Here is a 12,359-nt window from a genome sequence, read left to right as displayed (position 1 = left end):
TTGCTCAAGTCGAGGCTTGGGTATAATTTTTCAATCGCATTTCGATCGTCTTCATATCCGACGCAGTACGAGGCGAAGCCACTTTCGAGGATCTCTTCTTTGAATTCTTTCAAACTTTAAAAATTCTCGACTACCTGACTCAATGTCTCCCTTGCCAACTCCACTTTCACCTTTGCCAAGTCAGCATCGGCTCGAGCAGAGGATAATTCTTCTTCGGCCAGTGCCAACCTTTTCAGGCTGGCCCGATGACGTCCACGTTCGGCTTCGAGTTCCTCGATGCATCCATCTCGCTCCCGTCGAAGCCGGTGGATAGAGTGATTCTTGCTCTTGACCTGTGACTCAAGAGCCGAAATAGCCTCATGAGTCGACTTAAGTTCGGCCTCCGAGGATACCAAGTCATCAGTTAGTTGAAAAATCTCCTCCTGAAGTTTGACTTTCCGCTCCACCGCCGACTTAAGTTGTTCGAGTGCAGCCGCTTTCTCAGCATCGACGGCTACAGCCTTATTCTTCCACGCACTACGGATATCGTCGAACTTCATGTAGCCGGCCTCTAAGTCAGACATGTCATGGATCAACTGTAGATAGAAGATAAGTCGGGTTAAAAAAAAGAAGAAGAAGAAGAAGAGTCTATCAAAGAAACTTACCCTGATGATCATCGGATAAAAAGATGAAAACATCTCGACCACCGACCGTTTCCTCCGATGCTCCCGATCAGTCGGAAGAAGAGTAGCCTGGCACAATCGCTTGGCCAGTATAGAATTAACCAGGGTCGATTCATCGACAGACACTTGAAGTTCGAAATGAACCGTATGGCCCTCCGATGCAACTTCTTCCATCGATGTCACTGGGGCTTCCCTCGGTCTGTTGTCGGTGGCCCCATATTTGAAAGCGAGGGGAAGCTTGAGCTTGACTGCACCCCAACTGAAGGAGCAACTAGCGCAGCCGTAGATTGTTCGGACTCTCCTACCTCGGCCCGAACCTCCTCAAGTGGTGGGACTATCGATGCTGTTTCGGTAGTTCCTCTTACCACCTTTTCCTCGGATGATGAAGCAGGGAGCACTATCGGGGTCGACAATGCCAGGACTGGCTCGAGAATCGATGTCGATGGAGCATCAAATTCCACAACCGACGTTAAAATACTGACTGGAGTTGGTGTTTGATGCCTCTTCGATGGCCGCAAAGGCCCAGCCTCAAATGCTACCCTCTTCTTGGCAGCGTGCTGATGAATATCGGTGTTCGACACTCGCACCTTCTGCTGCATGGCTGCAATTACAATGGAAGTCAGTACAATTCAGCAAGTAAAAGAAAAGTCAAAAATAACCAACGAGCTATACTATACCTAGATGAGGGACCGAACTAAGGCCGGCATCATAAAGGGCCTATTCGATTGCAAGCTTTTTCTGTTTTGGGACCGCTATGTCTTTCAGCCAGTGAAAGTCCTCCTAATCATTGACCTCTACTCGGCTGTTGTCATTGAGACCGGTTCATGGATCACCCCAACGAGAAGAAAAATCCCAAGGAAGGAAAGAAGAAGCAAAGAAGAACTATTTCTTCCATCCATGAATGGACGATGGAAGATCGGTAATAAAAGATAAACCTTTTCAGGGGTTGAAAAACCACCACCCTCAGATCTTCAGATGAGGTTGGAGGATAAAGAAGGCTCAAAAAAGAGAAGGATGAGGCATGGTCGGCAACATCTGACATAGCAAAGCAAAACTAATTATCAGTCGGATTGAGTTCGATGCCAACTGAGCTGGGCAAAGTCTGTAATAATCCAAAATATTTCAGATAAATTTTGAGATCGAAAATCGAAGATCCGCCCGAAGATCTTCGACATAGAAGGCCACCTGGCCCGAAGGAGGGTTATTCACCCGACCATCAGCTCCAGGGGTGAAAAGTTGAAACTGCTCCGAGATACAGAACTGCTCCCGGAGCCGCTCAACGTTTGGTCCCGAAAATGAAGAGACCTCCACATCCGGACTCGATTGGGATTCATTAGTCGGATTCTCCGATCGATCGTCCCGAGAAGGAGAAGTCCTAGCCATAAGAATGACTCTAAAGAATATGAGGATTCTAAAGGAAAGAACTCAAAAAGAAAAATGAACTTAACCTGAAAGTTGGGAGCGATAAACTCGAACGTTGGGGCAATAATCCAGCAGAGTCCCGACACCAAAGATAGTGAAAAATAAAAATTTGGCTGAGAGCGATCCTATATATATAGGATCCCTCAATGGCCGAGATGAAGACGGTCAAATCGAAGATCTACCAGATGACGATAAATGGCAACATCTGGGCCGACCATTGATCGGACGGTTCGACGCACCCGCCCGAGATCAAGCTACATCACCTCTATCCGCATGAACAACTCCGACCTAATAACATTCGAATATGTGGCACAAATCTACTTATCAAAATCATATCGTCCAACGTCGAATCAACTTTTCAAAATGATGCCTGACACTAACAACTGATACCGGATCGACCGATCAATGTGACAGATGATCGTACCTACCAATACGATAAAATAGCCGATCATCCATATCTCGAAGAAAACAGCATCAAAATCGGGACTTGATATGATAGAACTCTCTTCATCCAACGTGATAAACCACGTGGCAATTCACACGTCCGCTCACCTTGGACTTGAGAGTGGAGGGCAACTGTTGGGGTAAACCGACCGGCCCTCGACTTTGATCAATACGACTCCGATAATACATTGGCCGAACAGATAGTACCGATTCTTCATCGAATGACCAAGCTAATTATGCCGACCTACTGTCGGCTAATCAACTAAGATCGATTGACCGACTAGTATTCGACTACCACCGATCGATAGCGGACGACTTAGATCATTGGCATGCGTCAGCATGACAGAGCTAATAGCCGATAGTCGCTCATAGATTCTGCCGATATAAAGTCGATTATACCGACGTATGGTCGGTAATCTGCTCAACATACCATAACTGTCACGAACGGTTATCGACTATGTCGTGGTTATTAAGAAAAAATAACGCCCCACTAATTCTATATTTATGGGTCGATAATTTAGCATCATAAAAAGCGAGACCATGTGCTCAACGGTTACACCATAATCATCTATAAAAAGAAGAGGTAAGTGAATAGTAGGGGTAAGCTAACTTTGGGCCAAAGCTCTGCACCTTCATACAATCAAAGTTACTGTTCACCAACTTTCTCTAACTTAAGCATCGGAGAGTCTCCAACGGACACCAATCCAGTCTGTGTGGATGCTGTCTTATAGGTGCTCGATACCGATGACAGACGATGGAGAGTTGGCTGCAATATTAATTATATTATTTATATAGATATACAATATATCTTATTACACTTAAGAGAAGTACATGTCGTGCGATTCATTGTATCTTTTTGACTTGTTCTGTTTATGGAATTGATGCACACTCAAGCTTCTTTGAGACTCCATTTTACTCAAGGTGGTTCCCTAGTTTTCATTATGCAAAGTTGCTTTTTCTTATATGCTGTAAGATTATTTAAATAATGTATATTGCAATATCACATACTCTTTTTCCTTTTAGCTTGATGCCGATGGACACAATCTTAAGCCTGCATTTCCATCAGACAGGCCTTCAATCATTCTTTTTGTTGATAGATCTTCAGAATCATCAAAAGTTAGAGAGAGCAAATCATCTCTTGAGGTTCTTAGAAAGTTTGCATGGTACAATCAGATTTCCTACCAGAGAGCTTCAGGACTGGATGGCAGTATTTCCAAGAGTTCCTCTGGACAAGCTTCTTTTGGAATGTGGAGCAGAAGTTTGTCAGATGCCTTGGGCCATCGCACTCGTAAAGATAATCTGGTATCTAAGATGGTAAAAGTCAAGGATTACATGGCTATTATGATAGTAAATGAAGGTGAAGGGATTTCATTGAAAAACACTGCTTCTGACAATCAAGGTGATTCTGTTTATGATATTTTAACACATCTACTTCACCAGAAGGAACATGCATTGACGACTAAAGAAAGCAAAATAAGTATATTAGCAAAGGAAGTTGGCTTTCAGCTTTTGTCTGACGATTTTGAAGTGCAAGTAGTAGAACCATTGTCATCAAATGAAAACGATCAATCTGTAGACATGATTAAGAGCGATGCGACAAGTCCAAAGGATCCAACTTCAGAGTTACCGAAAGAATATGCTGAGCCATATGTCAGCATGAATGATGCTGATCATTCGGATGCTCCTAATATTACTGCACTGGATGAAGGGAAGCAACCTGAAGCTATAGATATGGAAACTGATATTCAGCAAACTCAGGAAGCAGTCACTTATGAATTTGAAACTGACAAATTTTCCACTAAGTTAGACAAAGAGGTTAAAGTTGATATAGGTGTTTTCAAAAGTTGTGACCAGAAATGTTGTAACCAAGAGGAATGGGGATCGTTCACAAGTCATGCTGAAAATTCTTTCCATTTGGAACAGAAGTCACCATATGCTATGGAATACAAAAAAAAAGTGGAAGTTGAGCGTACTGATTGTCGCTCAAACGGAACATATTCGAGTGAAGTTGCAGCGAATTTGACAAATATTTATAGCCTGGATGTTTCAGGGAATGATGTAGCTGAAAATAAGAAACCCATGATCATAAGCAATGCAGATAAGCTGCATGATCAGCGCCAACCTTTTTTCAGCTCGTTTTTCTTTTCTGATGGTGGTTATCAGCTACTACAAGCCTTGACAGGAGGGTCTAAAATTCCATCTTTGATAATACTTGATCCAGTTCGGCAGCAGCATTATGTATTTTCTGAGGAAACAGAGATTAGCTATAACTCTCTACTTAATTTTGTGAACAAATTTCTCAGTCAAAATCTTACTCCATATCAGCGTCCGGCATTGTCTACACACAGTTCAAGGGAGACTCCAAGGCCACCATTTGTGAACCTGGATTTCCATGAGGCTGATTCTATACCCCGAGTGACAGCCAACACATTCTGTGAACTGGTTGTAGGTTTTGAGTCCTGTGAAACAGGAAATGTAGTCTCATTCTCCAACACCGAAAATTTCTTTTCTGCTTGGAAATTGGATGTTTTGGTGCTATTCACTGCTTCCTGGTGCGGATTCTCCCAGCGTATGGAACTGGTCGTGCGTGAAGTATATCGAGCTCTTAAAAGCTTTATGAATATGCCAAAGACTCAAGCTAAAGATGTGGATCCCATGCAAATCAAAGGTACTATTTGGTGCTGTTCTTACGTGGGTGTAACATGTCATTCACATCATGAATCTTGGCAGTAGTTTTATATTGACTTCCTTCTTTTTAAGTTTAGTTTGTAACATGTTTTACCTCAAGAAATGGACAGTACCCCTAAAGATATCAATATGAAAACAATATTTAATATGCTTAGCTAGAGAGATAGGGTGATGCTGTGGGAGAAAAAAGTGGGGTGGGATGGTTAACCGGACCATGTTTTCTTGCAGATGATACCTAACTGCATTAAGAAAATCAACAGCGTCACCTTGGATGTGCACCTCATTTGTAGAATGAGATGAAAAAAAACAATGATAGAACTTCAGCTCAGAATATGACACAAGTTCTGGAGAGCCTTCCTTGTAGGATGCAATGTCTTTGTAACCAAATATGTAATAAATAGACTGATAGAGCACTAATACACTTGCTTGTCTAGTTCAATATGCTACTGTTTTGTTATTACTCTCAGCATACTACTTCTAATTGCAGTTCAAGCAGCTGTGAATGATGTTAATTCTTCACAATCACTCATACCGTCTGCCGTTTCTTCCTTTGTGTTCCACATATGCGACATCATTAATTGCAGAGATGATTATAATTCTATTCTGAGTAATTATCTGATATTTACAAATGGCACACTATTTTAAAAGTACTGAGATATTATAATGTTCCTTATTTTGGCCTTTTAAAGTTTACTTGGTTGGGAAAAGCCTAGATGGTTGTGAAATTTTACTTTGTAAAGTGGTGCGCTGCAATGCTGCATCAAATTTCCATTCATACATACAATTGGAACCCCTCTTGTCACACCATGATATTTATGTCCACTAATAATTTATTACTTGTCCAGCAGATAAGAAAGAGGATTTTGCTTTGCATGGGCTGCCATCTATACTTGTGATGGACTGCATGCTAAATGACTGCAGCTCATTCTTAAAACCAATGGGTGAGGTAATTATTGTAAATTTTGTTCTTAAATCAATATTTTTGTCGATAAAATTTTGCTCTTAAATCAATATTTGTGTTGATTGATTTGCTTTTTACATCTGTGCGTGCATGCGTGCGTGTGTAGCTTTCACATAGTTTCGTAGATGTTTGTTACCTTTTCTTTTAAAGTAACTTCATGTTTAAATAATTATTACTAATACAAAGACTTTATATCCTTGCTTGATTTAAATGAAATAATGACTGAATAGACTTGCAAATGTTTTCTAATAGTCAAGAGGCTTACTAGTTTAATTAGTGTTAAAGATCTTAGAAAGTTAATTTGATATATCCATTGATGGGGATAAATCTACGTAGGAGAAGGGGTCATGCATGAAGACATGCAAATGTGTGGTGAAATCGTTGCAACTTGAGATTTAGGATCTGGTTGGAAGCCTACAACCTGACCTGCCTGCCGATGAGCTACAATGCAGTCCATCCCTAATTGGCGGCTGCTTTTGGTGCTGTAGAAATAACTTGAGTTGCAGGCTATCTACAGCTCAGGCCCAAACTACAGCAACAGAAAGAATTCAGGCCTGATTTTGGTCCAACTCAGTTCGAGATCTCACCATATCTGTGAGAGTACAGCATAACACCCCACTCGAGATCTCTCCATGATACACTTCACTGTTATCAAAAATTCAGATCCTAGCATGACATCCTATGGGATAATGAGATTGGATACCATCCCATGTATCAGGATAAGACATCTCACCATCATCCTAGAATCCCAATCGGGATATCTTGGACATCCTTTAATAATACTCTCTTCCTTGTCCTTCAATCTTTTTCCTATTGTCATGCCTTTACACTCCCTCTTCCCACCCAATTCCCCTCCTTCCTTTCAATTCTAGCCATCTATCTGTTAAACCTCTCGGCCACTCGATTTCTGTCCCAAACCCCCTTCCTGACCACCTCTACGATTGGACCCAATATGTTGACTGTTGGGACAATATAACCGATCTTCGACTCCGACTCTACATCGGTTGAATGAATATATTACGCCGACTTACTATCGGTTGACCGACCGAGAGTCGGCTATTACCGACAAACAACAGATGAATTAATAAGCCTCCGACCGAAGACCATCGGCATATCAAAGTTACCAGCCGATGGATATTCGGATATCTTACCGACTTATCAGTATTACCGACATACAGCCGGCTTATCTATTCAATACACCCTAACCGTTGTGAACGGTTATCAACTACGTGTCACGACAATTAGTGAGAATTAACGATCCACTAACTCCACAATAATGGCCCGATAATTTAGTGCCCTAAAAAGTGGGACCACGTGCTCGACGGTTATATCAGAATCATCTATAAAAGAGGGGTTAGTGAGCAGCACCGATAAGGGCAATTTCTGAGTCAAGACTCTACTACTCATTTTATCTACTGTTCACCAACTCCTCTCTGACTTAAACATCGAAAGGTCTCCGCCAGACATAACTTCGGTCTGTGAGGACTTGATATTGCAGGTGCTCTTCACCGGCTACAGACGATAAGAAGTTGGCCGCAACAAATTGACACGTCAGGTAGGGGTCGAGGTTTGCCTCCATTCTTTGGGGCTGAGGTCCGCCTCGGCTGACTGTGAAGCTCCTCAGACTATACATATCGAAGTTCTCCTTGACTGGAGGATTCTGTTGTGGTTCTAATAATGTGGAGAGCAGTAATAGTTTCACATCGGTTGTAAGTCAAGAGAGACTCACGCTTATAAAGAAGAAAAAATCCTTCCCACGTGAGGCACTTTTTAAAGGACAAAACCGTAAGTCCCATGGACCAGAGCGGACAATATCTCATGTGACGGGCTGAGGCCTTGTCCGTAACAGGTCCCATATGGTGGTGACCTAAAATAAAACATATGTTTATTTCTTTAATATTCTTTGTTTAGATAATAAAGTAAATATTCGGAAGATACATTACAAGAAATCATAGGATCTATAATATTATTTCAGTAGTATTTTTAAAAATACAAGGAAATAACTTTTGCTTATGATATTATTTTAGTTAATACTTTGCCATGCAATTGAAATAAATTGCTGACTATTAATTTGCAGCTAATTCATTTTATCAAAGAATCTCTGAATCATTTTAGCCCATTTTTTAAAATTATCAAGAAATAACACTTTGCCTTGCATTTATGATAAATATCAGGTATTAATTTGTAGCTTATCTATATGTTCTTCACGATAAGTCTATCCTATTTGAAGAATGAAGATGTGATCGACTTACATATACACTAAAAGTATTGGCTAAGAGTGTAGACTATTGCCATATTCAATTTTGATCCAAATGCGAGGGGTCATTGCATGCTGTTTTTGTTGTTTTTCAAGGGGAATGGAGATGATTTTCTTCTTAGAGATGTGATGACATAATTGCTAAAAATTTAAGGTCCCATATTTGGTGAATCCTTTAGATCAAAGAAAAAGAAGTTCAAAATTCCTACTTGGATGCGCTACATATCTAGTAACTTTTCTTCTTGGACAATTTTGCTATCTCCCCCTTGTTAAAATAGATGTGAACATAAGTTAAACAATGAAACAGAAAGCAAATCTAATTATGTTTGGTACTATTTTTTATTTTTGTTTTAACAATCCAAAAAGAAAAATAAACTAGACTAGAAACTTTTTCTACTTTTACAATTATTTCTAAAATCTTAAGAGCCTTTGGTAATAACAATTTTTCACTGTCAAGAACAGCCACATTAGAGGAGAAAATAGTAGAAGTTTAGTCCAAATACTATTTTCAACATCAATGTTCATGTGGTATTTTACTAATTAGTAAAGAAACGGAAGCATAAAAAAGGGTAAAACCAAACAAGTCCAAGATGCTATTTGGAAACTTCTTCTTCTTCTTCTTCTTCTTCTTTATAATGAAAAAATGCTTCTGTTGGACATTGTTACATGTAAACAATTTTTTTATGAGAACATCTATTACATATAAACATATTCTCATTAATTATTTGAGGAACAGTTTACATTTGCACCATTTTGTTAATAGAATTATATCTTCTCAGAAACATGTAGAGAGATAATTTCTTTTAGAAATAATAGTATTGTCATTTCACTGAAATATGTTATTTGAACTTCCGATATTCTTTGCTGATGTTCAATACCAATGCTCTTGTCACCACTAACAACATGAAGCTTAGATTTCTTTGACATCATGACACATTGGGAAGTAAGATAATCTTATGCTTTATCTAAATAGTATTTTAAAATCCTTTTGATTTTGGATCCAAGATGTTGGGTAAAATTACCAGATTAGTGGGCAAAATTCATGATGGATAGTTTCCGGTTGTTATCTCAGTGACCTTACTCTTTAATCTCAAAGTTGATAAATGTGTCAAAATAAATCCTTGCATTTTGCATTTTATGTCAGTCCTATGGTGGTCTTATTCTATCATATTATGTATACAATGAAGGGAATTGATACTTAATGATATTTAAGCATTGGAATCATTAGAAAAATCCCAAATGGATTTACTGACGAAATTGTGATCCGTATGAGATCTTGGTTATTCGATTTTTTTTTCTTTTGATAAAAACAGATCAATCATTATCAACTTGAATGCAATGAATGTAATTAATGAAAAATGAATCATCAAAAAAAAAAGACTGAAAAATGATAATTCTTGATTAAATTTACATTACACGGATCACTTGAAAAATTAAGTCGATATTGAAATGATCCAAAAATTTTTCTAGATGAAATGAAAATTGTCCATGTATATCTTTTAAAATGTGATATCCCAGCCAAAACCCAAACGAACAAAAAAAAAAAACAGAAAAACAGGGGAGAAGACTCCCGAAGGGAGTCTTCTTCCTCCATTCACCGGCTCCTAATCGGAGTTGGAAACAAGTTTTCACCGGCTCTATTTAAGGAGGAGAACCCTCCTCTCTCCTCTCATCGAGAAATCCCGGGGCAAAACGGCGGCAATTGCCGGAAAAATCCTGCGGAGACCCGTCCTTGTGCCATCCAATTTCTCGCCGGAAAAGCCTCGCCGGCGTCGGAGGTAAGCTTCCTCTCCCTCCTCTCTCCTCCTCCTTCCTTCCCGTGCCGATGTGCACGCTCGCCGGCAATCGGAGTCGCCGAATTTTGTTGCGGAAGAATCTTCTTTTTGCCGTTTTTCCGTTGCCGGTGGTCACCGTCGACCACCGGTTTGGCCGCCCCTTGCCGCCGGAACATCTCCTCTCCTGCCGATGGTCGTCCCACGCCGGCTGCGCCGCCGGCCGGCCACCCAACGAGGGGACCGTGAGGTCCCCTGTTTCAGCCCAAAACAAGTCCACGGGAGAAGAAGAAAAGAAGAAGAAGAAGAAGGAAAAGAAAAAGAAAAAGAAAAGAAGAAGGAAAAGAAAAGAAAAAGAAAAGAAAAAGAAGAAAAAGAAAAGAAAAAGAAAAAAGGAAAAGGAAAAAAAAAAAGAAAGAAGAAAAATAAAATAATAATATAATAATAATAATAAATAGGATTTTCTCTCCTCTCTCTTCCATGAAGAAAAAGAAAAAAAAAAAAGAAAAAGAAAAGAAAAAAAGAAAAGAAAAGAAAAGAAAAATTATTAAATTAATTAATAAATAATGATATAAATAATAAAATATGAGAAAGAGAGTTTCCCTCTCTTCCCTCTCTCTCTTCAGCCTGAACTAGTATTTTCTCTCTCTAGAATTGAACTTTCTCTCTCTACTTTCTCTCTCTAAAATCCTCTCTCTAGATTATTTCTCTCTCCTAAGATTTTTAAAATTTTGAGAAGAATGATGATGAATTTAAATGATTCTCGTAATGGATTTTTGATCTGTGATCGTCGGACGATACACCGACATCCACTTTGATCAGATCAGGTATTTTTAGATTTTATTTCTCATAATCTTATTGAATTATTCACATGATAATTTTAGTATGATTTGATCTGATCGATCAGAATTTATTGAACCATATTGTCTGAAGAATTCAAGATGAGTTTTCTCTCTCTAAAATTTTCTCTCTCTAGAATTTTCTCTCTCTAAAATATTCTCTCTCTTGATTGATTCTCTCTCTAAAAAAAGGGATTAGTGAATGAAGAAATTTGTTTTAATAAATCTGATCTGATTTTAATGAAGAACCCTGATCTATGATTGTCAGACAGCGTACTGGCACCCACCTTAATCAGACCATGAATCTTTAGATTTGATCATCCATGATTTCGATCTAGCCATGATTTGATTTGATCATATTGATTTCACCAATTGAGATATTGGATCAATCGTAATGTTGGATTGTGTCACCTGATCAATTTGAATTATACCTCATGAATTCTCTCTCTTCTGATTTTCTCTCTCCACTTGATTTTATGAAATCGATAAAGAAATCTCGGTCCTATCACTTCGAATCTGATTTGATCTGATAGTCAAACTTTGGATCGTTTAGGTCCTAATTAGATTTTGATTAGATGAAATTAGATGATCGGACCCAATCTAAACCGTTGAAATATGGTATTCGTATTCTTTCTAATTATTGAAATTGATTCTGTATAGGATTGTGGATGTTTGATCATGGGATATCGCGATATGATCTACGAACAGAATTTTTGGAAGAAAATTTATAGAATTTTATGGATTTATTGGAATGCATTCGAGGTAAGTAATGTTTCACTTTTTTTAGATTTATCGGTAAATTATAATGTATTCTTCTGACATGATTTGTGAAACGATGCATGAATTGGATGAATGGTATTCTGTTATGAAAATATCTTATTTGAAATGTTATGATGAAGCATGATTGAACATATTGATTTCATGATACATTATATTGATTGATTTCGATACTACATGATTTTATGTTTTATTATCGAAATTAGAATATGAAACATGATTTATGAAGAATTATGATATAAGAAACAATAAGAATTGACAACCTGACTATGTAAAGGACCCTGCAATGGGGGTATGTACGTTGAAAATTGATTGTCCTGAGGGTTTATGTCGCCAGCGAGACCAGCGACATGTCGCCAGAGAGACCAGCGACAAACCGCCAGCGAGACCAGCGGTTCCAAAGGACATGGCTGCCAGATGATTCGCAGCCTACTGCAAGCAGATACGTGGTATTATGACCCTGCCACAGGGAAAATGTGGTCATAGTTCATGGTTGACGAAAAGAAATTGAAGAATAAAAGAAATTAAAATCTCGAA

At 38.9% G+C, this 12,359-nt stretch overlaps 1 protein-coding gene across 1 annotated transcript; it reads left to right on the top strand.

Annotated features, from left to right (window-relative positions):
• The first annotated feature begins 1,259 nt into the window (after window positions 1-1,259).
• LOC105061533 (uncharacterized) lies at window positions 1,260-6,222 on the top strand. The gene is made up of 3 exons (XM_073256146.1): window positions 1,260-1,298; window positions 3,552-5,196; window positions 6,065-6,222. Exons 1-3 carry the CDS (start codon window positions 1,260-1,262, stop codon window positions 6,220-6,222), a joined length of 1,842 nt encoding a protein of 613 aa, XP_073112247.1.
• Window positions 6,223-12,359: the final 6,137 nt, after the last annotated feature.

This window comes from Elaeis guineensis, chromosome 4, assembly GCF_000442705.2.
Source record: "Elaeis guineensis isolate ETL-2024a chromosome 4, EG11, whole genome shotgun sequence".
Taxonomy (NCBI): Eukaryota; Viridiplantae; Streptophyta; class Magnoliopsida; order Arecales; family Arecaceae; genus Elaeis; species Elaeis guineensis.
The sequence above is the reverse complement of the archived record's forward strand: the minus strand, read 5'-3'. Positions and strand labels throughout refer to the sequence as shown.

What these genes read in the sequence shown, in the direction of transcription:
- LOC105061533 (XM_073256146.1), top strand. Translation starts at nt 1,260, where the DNA reads ATGGCTGCAATTACAATGGAAGTCAGTACAATTCAGCAA. An exon ending in AAGTCAGTACAATTCAGCAA is followed by an intron (nt 1,299 to 3,551) that starts GTAAAAGAAAAG and finishes TTTTCCTTTTAG; the next exon opens with CTTGATGCCGATGGACACAA. An exon ending in GGATCCCATGCAAATCAAAG is followed by an intron (nt 5,197 to 6,064) that starts GTACTATTTGGT and finishes CTTGTCCAGCAG; the next exon opens with ATAAGAAAGAGGATTTTGCT.